General features: G+C 41.3%; 2 protein-coding genes across 8 annotated transcripts in view; one reads left to right on the forward strand and one right to left on the reverse strand.

The window, feature by feature from the left end:
* CDC37L1 (cell division cycle 37 like 1, HSP90 cochaperone) overlaps positions 1-5,623 on the reverse strand; it is a 28,520-nt gene extending 22,897 nt beyond the window's left edge. Inside the window, exons 1-2 of the mRNA XM_017851483.1 lie at positions 5,277-5,623; positions 26-307 (exon numbers count right to left, since the gene is read on the reverse strand). Of these exons, the coding sequence (XP_017706972.1) occupies positions 26-307; positions 5,277-5,408 (414 nt within the window). The 5' untranslated portion in view covers positions 5,409-5,623. The remainder of the gene's footprint in view (positions 1-25; positions 308-5,276) is intronic.
* A 36-nt stretch (positions 5,624-5,659) lies between these two features.
* SPATA6L (spermatogenesis associated 6 like) overlaps positions 5,660-18,463 on the forward strand; it is a 106,883-nt gene continuing 94,079 nt past the window's right edge. For all 7 annotated transcript variants that reach the window (XR_001881386.1, XR_001881383.1, XR_001881381.1 and 4 more), the window contains exons 1-4: positions 5,660-5,789; positions 6,008-6,245; positions 8,287-8,423; positions 18,122-18,410. The gene's annotated coding sequence lies outside the window, so the exon portion shown is untranslated. The remainder of the gene's footprint in view (positions 5,790-6,007; positions 6,246-8,286; positions 8,424-18,121; positions 18,411-18,463) is intronic.

The raw sequence follows: 18,463 nt of genomic DNA on the forward strand, positions 1-18,463 counted from the left end.
ATTATGGCTCAATACAAGGTCATACCTTATTAAAAACATCCTTGCTAATGGCATCCATGCTCCACAGACACATCTTCTCTCTTTGTACTAGAGCTTCTTCTTTCTGTCGCCACTCTTCTTCCCGCTGCCTCAGTTCTGATACTGCTGTTTGTGCTTTGGCATGCTCCTGATCCAAGGACTCAGAATTATGCAGTGCTAAGCTACCAAGTTTCTGTTGAGCTTCAGCAAGATTCCATTTGCACGCCACAGAGCTCTTTACAAACTCTTTCTGCTTTTGGCAAGCCAATTCAATTCCATGGCTATACATCTGGATAAAAACAATATTTGTAAGAAACGAAGAAAGCAATGGATGTTTGTGCAGCACAGTTCAATTTTTTTTTAATTCAAAGGATTTCTGTACAATATTTTGGTATATAGTATATCCTGTGTTCTAGGTCTGCAGTCATGTTTTTATATCTTAGTCCTTGTTTCATCAACTAAATTCTAAACTGCTTTGTTAATTTATGCCTATCCCCTGACAACTAACAGCAACAAAAAGCCTGGCAACTATCACAGTGTCTTGCATAAAGCTAGGGCTTAACAAACATTTAATTAAGTCTTCATAATCTTGAACAAGCAGAATAACGAGAACAAAGCTTAAATCTAGTTCATCACTTCAATACTCAATATGCTGACAACCAGGCCTTTATAATTTTGTTGTCCAAATTCTTCACTACAAAAAAACCTCCTTTTATCTAGAAGTAATCATTTCTTGGTTTCTATTTTCTATCTGCATTTTTCTAAAACTTGGTGATTTGAGAAGTTCTTATTGGATATTTCTATTTATAAATGATTATATCAGACAGACATCCTTTAATTTATTCCTAATCAAAATAGGCAAAGTTATATCTATCTATCTATCTATCTATCTATCTATCTATCTATCTATCTATTTTGAGATGGAGTCTCGCTCTGTCACCAGGCTAGAGTGCAAAGGTACGATCTCAGTTCACTGCAACCTCTGCCTCTGGGGTTTACATGATTTTCCTGCCTCAGCCTCCCAAGTACCTGGGACTACAGGCACGTGCCACCACGTCCAGGTAATTTTTGTATTTTTAGTGGAGGCAGGGTTTCACCATGTTGGTCAGGATGGTCTCGATCTCTTGACCTTGTGATCTGCCTACCTTGGCCTCCCAAAGTGCTGGAATTACAGGCATGAGCCACTGCACCCAGCCGCAAAGTTACATTTCTTAAAAGTACCAATGGTCCACCCTGCTGACTGTACTAGTCAAAAGCAGTGGTAATTAGTTTTAATATTTACTTAATTACTACATGTAAAATACTGTGATAGACATTCAATTCCCTATATTCCTTGGCTCTATAAAACAAAAGCTGAAGGCACATTCTTTATGACTTCTTAGTCAAATGTAGATCAACTTCAGAATAATCTCTCTCCAATCTATTCCCATATCTCCATTACTATTCAAGCCCTTATAATCTCACATGTGAATTATACAAATGCTGACTCTCTTATCTCAAGCCATTCTCCACTCCACTAGACTGAAGTGATCTTTCAAACAAATGAATCTGATCTTTTTTTTCATTCTTAGCTTTGGGATAAAGGACATACTCTGTGGCATAGCCCTTCGTGGTGGCATAGCCCTTCGTGATATCATTTCCCATTACCTCTCTAGACTCAGTTCCAATTGCTCTTCTACTTGTTTGTTTATTCTTCCCTTTCCCACCCTTGTCCCTCACTTCAATTTGGCAATCCTCTTTCTTCGAGGTAACTCCTACGGAAACTCCTATCTTCATCCAGATTCTGGCAGACCCTAAACTTTTTCTTACCCCGTCTCTCCCCACTCAAGTTATGCCTATTTCTATTGTGGTGTTTTTCATACAATATCATGCTTATTTGTTTACTGACTGGTGGTGGTAAACAATTCTGAGGCAAGTAGCAACCAAGGACCCTACCTCTTAGCTGAGTCTTCAGGCAAACTCAGGTTTGTACTGGGACAAATGTGGACACTGTTGCTATTCAGATGTTTTATTTGCTCATTCAGCAGGTCTGGAGCCCAGGTACTATAAACAATGTCCCTAACTAACCAAACAAAACATTCATTTTTACTTCTTGTTATCTTAGAATAGGATCAAGAATAACTGTAGAGTAGCTATGCTTAAAACAGGGCCAGGAAAAGGAGAAAAATTAAGCTATAAAACTTATTTTGTAAGAAAAGATATAAGAAATTTTGTATACAAAACTTCTTTTGGCTGGGTTCGGTGGCTCACGCCTGTAATCCCAGCACTTTGGGAGGCCAAGGCGGGCAGATTATCTGAGGTCAGGAGTTCGAAACCAGCCTGGCCAACATGGCAAAACCCCTTCTCTACTAAAAATATTTTTTAAATTAGCTGGGCATGGCCAGGAGTGGTGGCTCACACCTATAATCCCAGCACTTCGGGAGGCTGAGGCAGGTGGCTCATGAGAAGGAGATCGAGACCATTCTGGCTAACATGGTGAAACCCTGTCTCTACTAAAAATACAATAAAATTAGCCAGGCGTGGTGGTGGGCGTCTGCAGTCCCAGCTACTTGGGAGGCTAAGGCAGGAGAATGGTGTGAACCCAGGAGGCAGAGGTTGCAGTAAGCCAAGACTGCGCCACTGCACTCCAGCCTGGGCGACACAGTGAGACTCCATCTCAAAAAAAAAAAAAAAAATTAGCTGGGCACGGTGGTGGGCACCTGTAATCCCAACTACTCAGGAGGCTGTAGCAGGAGAATCACTTGAGCCTGGGAGGCAGAGGTTGCGGTGAGCCAACATTGTGCCATTGCACTCCAGCCTGGGCAACACAGCAAGACACCATCTCAAAAAAAAAAAAAAAAGGAAAAGAAGACAATATATCAAGAAAAGTAATATGGTTACATGGATAAACAGAAATTATCTTGTATTTTCAAATTATTTGGGAGTAAATATTCTTTTCTCAAATCAAACAATTCTAAAAATAATTTATGTTTTAATTCTCCACAAACTACCCAGACAACATTTGGTTATTTGGGCAAACTATCCAACATGTATTCAGATGATTATATAAAATATTAGGTCACATTCTAATCCATGACCATACAGAAGTTTTAGAGAGACATTAAACATGATCTGCCTTTACATTAATTGGATCTAAGAAATACATATCACATAATACATTAAGAAGTCTAGATCCCCCTTATTTGATAAAATTAAGCCAAAGCTGTTTTTTAGGATTATAAAATGTTAATTAATTAAACTTTTACTTTTTTCCAAATATTCCAATCCAAAAATTTAAGTCTTAAAGCCAGCAAGACCAATAAGTAGGTTTGTAATAAACACATGAACTTAGAATTAATAATCACTTCGCAAATTTTTTTTTTTTTTTGAGACAGTTTCGCTCTTGTTGCTCAGGCTGGAGTGCAATGGTGTGATCTAGGCTCACTGCAACCTCTGCCTCCAACAATTCTCTTGCCTCAGCCTCCTGAGTAGCCAGGATCACACACGCCCGCCACCACACCCAGCTGATTTTGTATGCACCACCACGCCCGGTTAATTTTGTATTTTTAGTGGAGACGGGGTTTCTCCATGTTGTTCAGGCTGGTCTCAAACTCTCGACTTCAGGTGATCCACCCGCCTCAGCCTCCCAAAGCGTGGGATTACAGTCATAAGCCACTGCACCCGACCCACTTTGCAAATTTTAATACCATTTAAAGGTAGTTTCAGACAAAGTTTTACAGTACTTCACAGGGTGGGCAGTGCAGTAGGTGGGAAAATATACTGGACTAGGAGTCATAAGTGGGTTCTAGTTTTAACCTGGCCACTAACTAGTTATACGGTCTCAGGGAAATCACTTTTAATGAGAGAGATAAGCTTACTCACTTCTAAAATCTCTTTCAGTTAAACAAATTTATAAGTGCACAAGTAAGAAATTAACATACAGATATTTCTCTAGATTACTTCTGTAATTCAACCACAATGCACTGAAATTCTTGACACCCTTTTTCCTCTTCATATGCCTTCCAAATTGACAATGGCACCTGCTGTTCACTTTTTTCCTCCCTAACACATCATATGCTTATAATACATTTTGTATATAAAGATGACACTGGTGATCCAAAATTAGTGGGTGACTAATGATGGACCCATCAACTCTCATTCTGTCCTCCTAAAAAATGTCTTGTAGTTCCCCAGTGACTAGCTGGCCAAAGTACAGACGGTGGTTATGAAACAGCATTTTTCTCTGTGTGAAGCCAACTACCCCTGTTAGCTGGGCATAAGACTGATAATCTCACGCTTACTGGCAAACAATTTAACTCATCCTCATTAACATCAAGCAAAATAAGTTGAGAGGAAAACTACTATTAAATCTGTTACACTCTTGGGAACCCCATTTTGCAAGAAGGCGACAGACACCTATGATCCATTGAATATATTAGTGTTTAGACTGTGATCCTGAAATATACTTCCAAAACACACACGGATTCGGAGAAAAAAAAAAAAACAGGAAAAGGTGATGCGAGTATGTAAGTATCCCCTAAGATAGGTCCCTGAAAAATCCTTAGTAGTATATCACATTTGGATACGTTTCAATGGCAGGAAGGCAGGAAAGCTGGATTGAAAACACAAGTAAATACCAGGAACCTAAGAGAAGTCTGAAGGAAAAGGCAAGTATATGCGTATATATTTTCACTGGAGAATGACGTGAAGCAAAACTAAACAGTAAGGCAAAGATGGTCACGCGAATGGGAGAGGTGTACGCCAGCGTCAAAAGCGAGGTTTGAAGAATTTACTCAGTTGTCAACATGGGTTAAAATCGCATGTGAAATCTTTGTCAGGACTCGGTGTGACGTTGAACTACAATCATTCACTGTTCCTATCAACTGTGCACAAGTATGCTAGAGCCTTTAACAGAATAAAGTGCTCGGGGAAAACCTCTCACAGGAGGACAAAGGGTCAATGTTACACCATGAGTCGCCCCAAATCTGGCTGCTGTCAGGAAGGGGAGATGGAGGAACGTCTTCCAAGGGTGAACAGCAATCAGCCAAGGTGAAAGAAAAAGTGTGCGTGGAGGTGGAGGTTGGTAATACATGGCCACCCCGTCTCCACTCCGAAGATGCTATAAAAGGGGTGGGATGGCATCAGGCATCAGATCCCCGCGCCCCGGCAGTGAGGCAGGCGCAGAAAAAGGCTTAGAAGAGGGTCTGGGAGACGCGGCATTCCAGGGGTTTGGGGACAGCACCACTCCATCCCTCGGCAGAACGCAGGCCCCCTCTCACCTGGGCGCCGCCGCCCGGCAGCTGCGGGCAGCGGGGAGAACTGGGGAACACGTCCAAGTCACTCTCTTCCTCAGCCTCACCCTCGGCCCGAGGGAGGCTCCAGGGTCCCGGAGGCGGCCACGGTTGCTCCATGTCCGGCTGCTCCGGGTCCTACAACCGCCCCCGGCCCTACAACTGCCACTGCCAACAGACTTGGCGTGAGTGGAACCTGCTGCGCCGAGCCAGAAGCCCAGCCGGGGGCCAGGGCCGTTACCCAGAATCCCTCTACTGGCCGCGATGCCGCTGCACACCCCGCGATAGCCTGGGCCTCGCCACCGGCGGACGGCGGAAGAAATAGTCGGCACGGTGCGTCACTTCCGGTTGAGGCGGGGCTGTGAAGGCGCGTCCAGGGCCCTTTGCGTGTAGGGGGTGGATCTGCAATTGTATTCCTGTTTTAAGCAGCGTTCTCTTTGAGTTTTTCGGCACTGCAAACTTAACGGCTAATGGCGCTGTGGGTGGAGAAACGTTTGTTAGGTAGCGTTAGGTATTGCTATCTGGTGTTCCCTATACCGAAAACGGCGGGTCCTGGCCGTCGGGAGGTACTCAGACCAGGTGTCCACTTTGCATGTTGCTTGAATATTGCAACTCATTCCTTTACGTTGACATTTAAACCAGTGATTCTAAGGCAGAGTTGGGGCGAAGGGAGATTTTTGAGCAAGCGGAGCCAGTTTTCCTCTCATTTCTAATTACAGGCAACGACAGAATTCTGTGGTTGGTTGGTTGGAGGAGTACACCAAAAATAAAGTACCAGAGCGAGCACGGCTTCAAAAAAATTAGGATCAGTACCGCTAGTAGCGAACGTATAAGAAGGGCTTCCTGTATTCCTACGTGTCTTGTTTAAGCCTAAAGATGTGTGCTCGCTTTACCCCTTTTTTGGAGACGAGGAAATAGACCCAACAAGCCTGAGACCACACATTTTACAAGGAAGAGGTAGGATCCAGCCCCAGGGAGTTTAACTTCAGAACTTGCACGTTTAACAATCAGGTCTTGCTGCCCTACTCATAAAAAGACCCAAATAAAAACAACATGACGCCATTTTTTTCCATGTATTTAGATTGGCAAACTTGTGAAGTCGCTTAATACCAAATGTGTACCAAGACGTAAGCAAATGATGTAAGAATGTCATTATTGTAACCTTTTAGGAGGAGTAATTTGACAATATGAGAGGCTTGAGGGATTGATTCAGCAATTTCACCACTAAGGAAGTATGCAACAATTATTTTTGCACCAATATCCAAGGATTTATCTACAAAGATTTTAGCAGCAATTTTGTGTGTGTGTGGCAAGAAAAAAAAAAACATTCTGATTGTCCATCTATAGAGGAACTTAAATTATGGAATATTAATACAATGGGATATTACTCGTTTTTAAAAAGTAAATTGTATCTAAATATGCTGATATATAAATACCTCCAAAAGGTATTGAGTTTTAAAGCAACTTGCAGAATTAAACATATGTGTACGTATACAGAGAGAGGGCAAGAGAGACAGATGGTATTTGCGTGCATGTGGGGGTGTGTGCAGAACATTCCTGGAAGATATACAAGAAACTGTTAATGATTACCTCTCGTGGGTGAGCCTAGGAAGGAAAGCTGATGCGGATCTTTACTTTCCACATTTAGCTTCCCTGTACTGTGCTGTTTGAAATTTTTCCAATGAATGTACACTATAGTAATTATAACAGTACAAGATTACTATAAAATTAATTACAAATAAAAGCTGAGAATCACTTTTGCGCCTAAACCTTTTTAATTTAGGGGTGAAAGTAACAGAAGAGACTGGAAAGGGAAGAATAAAAGAAAAACATTTTTCTCTTTGCTTCCATGAAGCCACCAAGTGCTTTGAATATACCTGGCATACAGTAAGCCCTGTATAAACGCTAATGCTGTTGGTTTTTCTCCTACCTCTTTTACTACTTCTCCTCAGTCTTCTTCCCTTCTAGCTGACCTCTAACTTTAGAGTTCCTCATATTTTGGCCAGTGAGGAGAATCCTGTCTATTCCTGTGGCTTTAAATAACATCTGTGTATCTATAATTCTCAAATTGAAATCCAAGTCCTGACCTTACCCCTGTGCTCCAGACTCATGTCTACCCGCTGATTTGTCATCTCTTTTTAATGGTTCATACACATCTTAAATTTAACACATCCAAACCCTTGATCTCACTCCCTTCCCCAAACTTCTGTCTTTTCTGTGTTAATCAATGGCATCACCATCCAGTCCAAAACCTAGAGTTCAGCCTTAGTTCCTCCCTCTCCTTTACCTCTCACACTGACAGCAAGTCCTGCTGTTTTTACCCCCAAATACATCTTGAATCTATGTTCTCTCCTGCTTTACTGCGTACTCCCTAGGCCAGAACACGATGATTGCTTCTCAGAACTACTGCAATAGTCTTCCATGCTTCTATTCCATTCTTGCTCCTTACAATCACTTTATACTTGTCCCAGAGAGATTTTTAAAAATATATATATCATGTCTCACCTCTACTATATCAATTATATGCTTTCAATGCAAATAACTAAAACCCCAGCTAAAAGAAACCTAAACTATAAGGACATTTATTGTCTATTTAACAAAAAGAATGATGCCAGGATAGGCTTAGCAGTTCAAAGATGTCATTAAAGATTCAGGTTCAGGCCAGGCGTGGTGGCCTACACCTGTAATCCCAGCACTTTGTGAGGCCAAGGCTGGTGGATCACTTGAGGCCAGGAGTTCGAGACTAGCCTGGCCAACATGGCGAAACCCTGTCTCTACTAAAAATACAAAAATTAGCCAGGCATGGTAGTGCATGCCTGTAATCCCAGCTACCCGAGAGGTGGAATTTGCAGTGAGCTGAGATCGCACCATTGCACTCCAGCCTGGGTGACAGAGCGAGACTGTGTCTCAAAAAAAAGAAAAAAAAAAAAAAGATTTAGGTCTTTCAATCCCTATCCCCCATCTCCAGCATCCAAAATCTGTTTACTTTCATTTTCAGGCTTGTTACATCATTGTTGCAGGATGCCTGCTATAGCTCTAGACATCACATCAAAATATGGCAGAAGCTAAAGCAGGAAGAGAGAACAGGAGGCAAAACAGTTGTATTCACTTGTGACTCTCATATGAAGAATAAAGGTATTTCTCGAAACCTTCTAGTGAAATCCTTGTATCTTATTGGCCAGAACTGGCTTAAATAAATTATGATTTGTTCTCTGGAGCTGGATGCATTGCTACCTAAATAAAATTGGAGTTCTATTAGCAAGGAGGAAGAGTTTGTGGCAGTAAGGTAGGCAATCACATTTTCTGCCATAACTGATAAAGTTCCTGTGAAACCTAGTGGCAGCCTAATTCCTGAGTGTCATTCCTGTCTTTATTTTTTTTTTTTTTGAAATGAAGTCTTGCTCTGTCTCCCAGGCTGGAGTGCAGTGGTGCCATCTCAGCTCACTGCAACCTCCGCCTCCTGGGTTCAAGCAATTTTCCTATGGGATTACAGGTGCACGCCACCACACCCAGCTCATTTTTTGTATTTTTAGTAGAGATGGAGTTTCACTATGTTGGCCAGGCTGGTCTCAAACTCCTGACCTCAGGTGATCCGTCTGCCTCGGCCTCCCAAAGTGCTGGGATTACTGGTGTGCACCACTGCACCCGGCCCTAAGTGTCATTTCTTAAACCCTCTCCCTAACACTTTCCTTGCCCTCTCCCACCCAAAATCTCTCTTGGACTCCTTTCAGTTCCTCAAACATGGCAGTTCCTTGCCTAACTCATGGCCCTTTCAAGTTGCTATTCCCTTTACCTGAATATCTTTTTTCTTACCTTGAAAGGCTTGCTAGTAGTCATGCTTCTCTTCTTTGATCTTAGACCAAATCTCATACTCTTAGGCCAATCCAGCCAGTGAGTCTAAATGAGGTTCTCATTTCTTCTTCAACCTGTTCTATTTTACCACCTTGTATATTTCCTTTCTACTATTTATCATAGTATTATTTTATGTTCACTTAGCTATGTTTCTTCCCCCAATAGAATGTAAGCTCCATGAGAGCACAGACTGTTTCTTATTCACTTGTACTTACATGGCTCAGAACAGTATCTGGCTTACAGTAGACACTCAATAAATGTGGGCTGAATAAATGCATAGAGAATGAATGAATGGAAACAAGGACAAAAGAAAAGATTAAATAAAGGCAGAAGATGGTGAAAAGGGAACACAAAGAAGTATATTTTGGTAGAAGATAAGGAGTGGGTATAATGATGTCAGAAGTAGCCTCATCTTGAGCCATTGCTGACTTCAGGGTCTGAATCCTGTGCCCTGGCATAGTAAACACTTATTTTTAGAAATAGTTCTTGCTATGTTACGTAGGTTGGTCTCAAACTCCTGGGCTTAAGAGATCCTCCTACCTCGGCCTCTCAAGTGGCTGGGATTACAGGCATGCACCACCAGGTCTAGCTCCAGTAGACACTTTTTAAACAAGTCTTGGAACTTAATCATACTCTTTTACTTTCTTATTTTGGATAATAAATAAAACTCCTTGGAAAATGCTTGGGTCATAATTTGCCTATTACTCTCGTGGACATAGAGCTAGCCAGCTGAACTCAAAGGAGCAAATTACGTTTTTTTCTGAGTAGAAATTACTTTTAAATGGAAAGACTATGTAATCCAAAATGCCCAAGGGCAGCCCTTGTAGAAGGACTTGTGTTGCATCATTATGTAAGCATTGAGCCTACAAATGCCAGTAAATCAAAGCACAAGCCAAAGAGTGACATATGAGTCTGACTCATGAACTCTAATAAAGTTGTGTGAAACAGAACCCATGTGTGGGTCCAGATCCCAAATGACTTCAAGATTGTTAAAAGCTGTGCAATTGCAATTTAATTCCTTCCTTGGAAGATTCCTGGAAAATTCTTGAGAAGTGTGTATATGTAAAGAAATACTCAAATTGCCAGCTGCTGTTTTGGATATTCATGCAGAGATCACTATTATAATACAGCACTACTTTTTTCCCTTTAAGTGGATGTCCCTCTGAATTACTTGTAAAGTATTATTACACACCACAATAATTTTCTCATCTTATCTGCATTTCAGGTGAATAGATCCACTATATTTTCTTTTTCAGTATGTGTAAGACTTATATTGAAGGGAATTTTATACATTAAAGATTTTTTAAAATTGTTATTACGATTCTTTTTAAGAGACAAGATTGTGCTCTGTCGCACAGGCTGGAGTGCAGTGGCAAGATCATAGCACACTGCAGCTTCCAACATCTGGGCTCAAGGGATCCTCCCACCTCAGCCTCCTGAATAGCTAGGACTATGAGTGCATGCTGCTATGCCCACCTAATTTTTTTAAAATGTAGACATGGGTTCTTGCTATGTTGCCCAGGCTGGTCTTGAACTCCTGACCTCAAGCAATCCTCCGGCATCTGCCTCACAAAGCACTAGGATTACAGGTGTCAGCCACCATGCCCAGCCTATTGTGAATATTTTTTAACACACAAAAGAATAGAATTACAGAAACCCCATTCATCCATCACCCACAGTCAATAATTATCAAGATTTTACAACATTTGCTTTATCTATTCCTTTTATTTATTGACTGGAATATTTAAAAGCAAAATCTTAGACGTTAAATCATTTTACCACTACATACCTTAATATATGTCTCTAAACAATGTTAATATTTGCCTTACATAAACACAAGGGCATTATCATATATATAAATTAATGGCTTGGTGTCATCAAATGCCCAAACCATAATCAAATTTCCCTGATAGGCTAGGCGTGGTGGCTCACGCCTGTAATCCCAACACTTTGGGAGGCCAAGGCAGGTGGATCATCTGAGGTCAGGAGTTCGAGACCAGCCTGACCAACATGGAGAAACCCTGTCTTTACTAAAACTACAAAAAATTAGCCGGACATGGTGGCGGAGGTTGCGATGAGCCAAGATAGTGCCATTGCACTCCAGCCTGGGGCAACAAGAGCGAAACTCCGTCTCAAAAAAAAAAAAAAAAAAAAATTTTCCCTGATAGTCTCAAATGTTACATTTGGTTTGTTTGAATTAATGTCCCAACAAAGTCCACATAGTCCATTTGGTTGTGAGGTCTCTTAAGTATCTTTTAATCTAGATCAGTTCCCTCACCTCTTCCTTTTTATTATTTTTTTAAATGCCATTGACTTATTGCAGATTAACTGGGTTAGGGGTCCTATAGAATGTCCCAGATTCTATTTATTTATTTATTTATTTATAGACAGAGTTTCGCTCTTGTTGCCCAGGCTGCAGTGCAATGGCACGATCTTGGCTCACTGCAACTTCCGCCTCCCGGGTTCAAGCGATTCTCCTGCCTCACCCTCCCGAGTAGCTGGAATTACAGGCTTGCACCACCATGCCCGGCTAATTTCTTTTGCATTTTTAGTAGAGACAGGGTTTCTCCATGTTAGTCAGGCTGATCTCGAACTCCTGACCTCAGGTGAGTCGCCCGCCTCGGCCTCCAAAAGTGCTGGAATTAAAGGCGTGAGCCACCACGCCCAGTTCTATTTATTTATTTATTTGTTTGTTTACTTATTTATTTATTGAGACAAGGTGTCACTCTGTGGGCCAGGCTAGAGTGCATGGCACAATCATGGCTCACTGTAGCCTCAACCACCCAGGCTCAGGTGATCCTCCCACCTCAGCCTTTCAGGTAGCTGGGACTGCATGTACATGCTGGAATGTCCCGCATTCTGTTATAGATATGTCTGCCTGCTTCCTTGTGTTGTCATTAACATGTTTTCTATCCTCCGTATTTCCTTTAAGTGAAGTTAACTCTAGAGCAATGCTGCCCATTAGAACTTTCTGTGATGTTGGAAATATTCTGCCGGCATTATCTAATACCAGTAGCCACTGGCAACATGTGGCTATGTGTGCTTTAAGTGTGACTAATGCAAGTGAGGAACTGGATTTTAAATATATTTAGTTGGACAGGTGCGGTGGCTCACACTTGTAATCCTAGCACTTTGGGAGGCTGAGGCGGGTAGATCATCTGAGGGCAGAGGTTCGAGACCAACCTGGCCAACATGGCGAAACCCCGTCTCTACTAAAAACATAAAAAATTAGCTGGGTGTGGCGGCGGGTGCCTGTAAATCCAGCTACTCAGGAGACTGAGGCAGGAGAATTGTTTGAACCCAGGAGGCAGAGGTTGCAGTGAGCCAAGATTGTGCCCCTGCACCCCAGCCTGGGTGACAAGAGCGAGACTCCATCTCCAAATAAATAAATAAATGTATTTAGTTTTAGTTCAGTTAAATAACTATAAATGGCTACTGTATTTTTATTATCGGACAGTGCAACTCTCAGTGTAGTTGATTAGATTCAACTACAACTTTCTTGGTAAATGTGCTTCACAGGTACTTCCTATGAATCACATAGGGAAGCATACAATGTACCTATAATGATGTAGAGTGGGGCTGGAATTGATCAGTGAGTTCATATGGTGACAGCCAGATTCTGCTAATGTAAAGTTTGCCCAAAGGATATAATGTAAAGTTTGCCTAAAGGATATTAACATTAATATATATATAAATTATATATGTGTATATATGTATGTATGTATATATGTATATGTGTATGAAGTATATACACACTTCATCTTATTTATTTATTTATTTATTTTTTTGAGATAGAGTCTCACTCTGTTGCCTAGGGTGGAGTGCAGTGGTGTGATCTTGGCTCACTGCAACCTGTATCTCCTGGGTTCAAGCGATTCTCCTGCCTCAGCCTCCCAAGTAGGTGGAACAGGCCTGTGCCACCACACCCCGCTAATTTTTGCATTTTTAGAGAGGAAGGGTTTCATGTCTTGTCCAGGTTGGTCTTGATCTCTTGACCTCGTGATCCACCCACCTCGGCCTCCCAAAGTGCTGGGATTACAGGTGTGAGTCTCTGCGCCCTGCTATACTTCATCCTTAGGCAGTTTGTTAGAACCAAAGAAAGAACTCGGTGTGGTTCATTGAGTTTTCTTATACATACAAAAGTGAGAAAGGTAAAACTTTCTTCTCTGTATATCAGAGTTTGAGAAAACTAAACTATTACAGAAAATTTTAGAGAAAGACTTTGGAGAAGGCCAAATATAAGACAATTATTTCTTGGGTCTTGAGACTGGGCCCATGCTTTAAAAGAAATGAAAAATCAGTGACCTGGAAATGCACTACTACTGAAATAATCCAGATCATTTCATGTTCTTGGGTGTTTTTTCATTTTTGTGTTTCTTCCTTTTCAGGCATTTCTTACAAATGCAAATGACTAACTCACTTTGGAAACTCAATCTGCTGGTATTATTCATACTTGCTAATGAATAATTCACTGCTCAAAAGATTGTAGGGCCTGACAGATGAGTCTGTTGAGTCCAGACATAAACAAATGGCTTAGAATAGGACTTTGAGGGTCTTTTTGTTTTTTAAATCACTTATTATTAAATACAGCTGCCCTTTTGCTCTAATAAGGGAGTATGGATGTGATGGAGAGAATAGGCCCTCTTTTCTTACCTGTCAGCTTGTCTGATAACACAGGTGGGGAACCAATGGCAGGAAGAGGACTCAGCATGCACTGAACAGTGCCATAAAACCTGACTTGACTAACCTTTCCCCTTTCAGATTATAAAAGCTAGACTCTTTTCCTGGATGCATATAGGCACATGTAGGAAATGTTGCCTATCATTTCAGGAGGTTTAAGACCCCTGAGATAGCCAGGAATCACAGGATAAGAAGCCCTGCACTGGAAGCAGAAGTGGCAGACACACTTGCATGGATATTTTTATGGCATGCAGTATATAGGATATAGCTCCAAAAGCTGAAGAAGTCAGTTCCTGCTCCTTTCTATATTCCCAGACCAATCCTTTCTATTATTTTACGTTTTCTACTTGTTTTAATGTGGTTTCCTTTTTGGACTAAATAATGCAAGTACTTGGCAAAAATATATTTTTTAAGTACCTAAAGATATTCAATGAAAAAATAACTTCCTCTCTGCCTCCCTATCCCAGGTCCCTCCCCAGAGGCACATATTATTAGCAGCTTCTAGCATATTGTTTCAGGAATATTCTAAGCTTATATGTAGATATAATATTCTCCTTCTCTCCCAAATGGCAGCACACTGTATACATTTTTATGCCATTTTCTTGACTCTGTATTTTACAGACTATTTACTGTTAGAATGTATAGCTCTGTCTGCCTCATTCTTTTTCCATGCTGCATAATATTCCATCATATGGCTAAAACATAACTGATTTAATCTGATCCTACCTAATGAACACTTAGTTGGTTTCCAGTATTTTTTCAAAAAGAAATAATTGTGCACCATATATTTTTGTGAAAGTATACCCATGGGATAACTTCCTAGCAGTGGAATTGCTGAGTCAAATTAAACAGTTTGATAGACATTATCAAATTGCTCTCCAGATAAGTTATATGTGGTAGGCAGAATAATGGCCCCCAAAGATATCCATATCCTAATCCCTGAAACCTGTGCATATGTTATCTTACATGGTAAAGGGGAAATTAAGGTTGTAGATGGAATTAAGTTTGCTAATCAGCTGACCTTAAATTAGGGAAATTATCCTGGATTATCTGAGTGTTTCCAGTGCAATCACAAGGGTCCTTACAAGTGAAAGGGGGGCCAGGCACAGTGGCTCACACCTGTAATCCCAGTACTTTGGGAGGCCGAGGCAGGCGGATTACTTGAGATCAGGATTTCAAGATCAGCCTGGCCAGTATGATGAAACCCTGTCTCTACTAAAAATCCAAAAATTAGCCGGGCATGGTGGGACGTGCCTGTACTCCCAGCTACTCAGGAGGCTGAGGCAGAAGAATTGCTTAAACCTGGGAGGCAGAGGTTGCAGTGATCTGAGATTGTGCCACTGCACTCCAGTCTGGGTGACACAGCAAGACTCTGTCTCAAAAAAAAAAGAAAGAAAGGAAGAAAGAAAGAAAGGAAGAAAGGAAGAAAGGAAAGGAAGGAAAGGAAGGAAGGAAGGAAGGAAGGAAAGGAAGGAAGGAAGGAAGGAAGGAAGGAAGGAAAGAAAGAAAGAAAGAAAGAGAAAGAAAAAAGAAAAGAAAAGAAAAGAAAAGAAAAGAAAGAAAGAAAGAAAGAAAGAAAGAAAGAAAGAAAGAAAGAAAGAAAGAAAGAAGGAAAGAAAGGAAGAGAACCAGAGAGATGGCAGCATGAGAAGGACTTGGCTCTATGTAGCCAGTTTTGAACATGAGAGAAGAGAACATTAAGCCAAGGGAATATGAGCAACCTCTGGAAAAGCAAGGAAACAGAAAAGGCAAGGAATGCAGCCCTGCTGGCACCTTTATTTTAGCCCAGTGTTGGACTTCTCACAAAATTAAATAATAAATTTGTATTGCTTTAAGCCCCTAAATTTGTTAAGTAGCCATAGAAAACGAATACATTGTATGTATTTACACTCCTATCAATGTGTTTTCCCATACCCCTCCCATTAGTGCTGTTTCTTTAATAATTTCTTCCTTTCATATGAATATACTTACTATTTGAAATATTTATGATTTCTGTGTCTTATAATTTTTTTTTTAGTTAAAAAAATCTGAGCCATAATTATCTGCCATATTCTTGTTTTTTGTTAATTTACTCTTCGGAAAATCCCCATTTGGGGCATGTTTCATTTTCTTGTCTGGGGCCAGGATGTGAACAGGATGTGCTGCTGTATCATTTCTGCAATGCTGATGTCACTACTGGCCAAGCTGCACTGCAGACACTCTCTGGAAATAGAGGTTGTTCATTGAAATCTGTTTGCTGCCACCAAGAGGTACCTACCCAGTTAACAAAGCCTTTCTCTTGTAGTGGTGACAGTCCAATCTTTAAAAGGCTTTGTTGGCCCCCTGCAGAGGTGGACAGCCTCAATGATAAATTACTTTGCAAGATGAGTGAGAGGCATTGGGTATCCACATCTCCACAGCAGCTGAGAGCCTCAGGTAACCATGGTGGGGACAATTAGGAGAGTGTGAAGTATCCCCATCAACTCATTTAATATAACCATAGCAGATCAGCAGAAGTAGCTGTGCCTGGTCCTTTCTAATTCTGCAGATTTCTTTTACCCCATGTGATGGGACCTCTCTTTACCCCTGTACATTAACCCCCACAGATTGGCTTGACCATCTCTGCATTTAATATTCAAAAATATTTATTATCTTCTATCCTATTTAGGGTATAAATACTTAGCCATCCAGAGTTTACAGATTATGGAGACACATAGTAATCAACAGTCACAGGAACAAATGTAGAACTGCTATTATGGCAATTGCTACAAAGAGGAGACACATATATTTATATATATGATATAAGATATGATATTGAGATTCCACCTTGTCAGAGGCAGCAGAAGAGAGGTCTTGATGGGGTATATAAATCTGTGTACATGTGTTAATCAATGCCTGCAATGGATGACACTCTTAAGTAAAGGGTACAGAGTGAGGAAAGGAAAGGACCTAGAAACATTGCTTAGCCAGACAGAGGAGGATAAACAGACAAAGAATGGCCAGAAAGTTGGAGGGAAACCAGAAGAGAGTTGTGCCCTAGCAGCCAAGCAAGGAGAGACCAGTTAGATCAAGAGTTAAGACTAAGAAGAGCATAGGATGGAACATTGTGTCTCTGGAGATCAACAAGATGTCTATGTTGCAGACCCAGTGATGTGGTAGGGCACACCTGGATTCAAATGTGGCTGCTCCCTTATTAGGTCTGTGGCTTTTAGTAAAAGGCTGTCTAGCTTTAGATTCTGCATCATAAAATAGGGATAATAATATCTCCCTGATGGAGTTATTATAGGGATGAGATGAATTAGCATATGCAATGTCCCTAGCACTTTGCAGATCCTCAATAACGACTGATTCTTCTCTCCCAATACAACTCTGGCTATTTATTAATTTGTTCTGCTTGTCACTCTCCTTGATTTCTTAGCATTGGTGTTGGTGACCTACCTGTTAGGATCATCACAGGTCCTGTCCCACATCACTCTGGGTGTCAGCAAGTTGTGAGTGACAAATCAATGATCTGGACACTATAGGTAGCTAGGTGCCCACCTGTATCTCTTGGTATGCAGACAGACACAGCACTAGGAACTGGATAAGGACACAATATGCCCTTCCTTATCATACCAAGTTTTTCCCTTCCAGGGAAATAAACTTCAGTTACCAAAATGAATACCTAATCTTGTTTTGACCATCCTTCTGCACTATTTCCAATTGTATAACTCCCTAATGCAAAATATTAGTAATAAATGACTAATTTATTTAGTCATTTATTAAAAACACAATTTAGGATTTAAAATTTTTTTTCAGAGACAGCATTGGCCTTCCTAGATTTTTTGGATTGCTAGAAGGAGCCACTACCTGCTCCTTTCCTTCATTTTTGTCTATTATATATAGTGAATGTCCCCTACCCATTCAGAACTCTTGCTCTGCCCACCACCTCTGACAGTTTTTACAGTGTAACTGTGATTTTGGCAAATACAGTAACTACCCATTGGGCTACTCAACGCTTGCCTTAAACTAAACCCCAGAAAAGGCTGGACACCGTTATGGAGAGACTGACATACTTCTATTGTTGCTAACAGGGGATACCTAACTTTTAAATCTGTTTAAGAATTAACCTTGTGTTTCTAATTAGCACACGTTTGTTATTGACGGTGGCCATGTTTTCCGAAGCAAACATAACATTTAATAAGCAAAAGAGTGTTTTTAGGAACAGGCAACTATATTAAATGAGAACTGTTACAGAAATTCCTAGGCTTGGGGGTCGTGCAGCTACTAAACATGTGTACTATTTAAATTATAACAGACCTATGATCTCATTCTACTTTCAGAATGGAAACGGTAAACATTTAAACATGGTAATTGAGGATAAAGGAGCTGATGGAAAGAAATCTGGGATTGTCGGCGTTTCTCTATCCGCCTACCACGCCAGACAGGGCCAGTCTCTCCAGTTGGGAGCACTGCGTGGGGGACAGCGACCGCGCCTCCAAGCGGCGCACCACGAGTACGCGCGTCTGCGCTGGGGCCTCGCGCGCGTTCCACGATGGAAGACTGCGCCTTTGAGTGTCCCTGGCAACGCCACGCTTCCGCCTTCTGGAAGCCTGCACTCCAGCTTAGAGTGTGAGAGACCCGTCCCGGTGGGAGGGACCTGGGCTGGGGGGGGGACGGAGGGG

Source organism: Rhinopithecus bieti, unplaced genomic scaffold (genome assembly GCF_001698545.2).
Source record: "Rhinopithecus bieti isolate Rb0 unplaced genomic scaffold, ASM169854v2 scaffold_32740, whole genome shotgun sequence".
In the NCBI taxonomy this organism is placed as follows: Eukaryota; Metazoa; Chordata; class Mammalia; order Primates; family Cercopithecidae; genus Rhinopithecus; species Rhinopithecus bieti.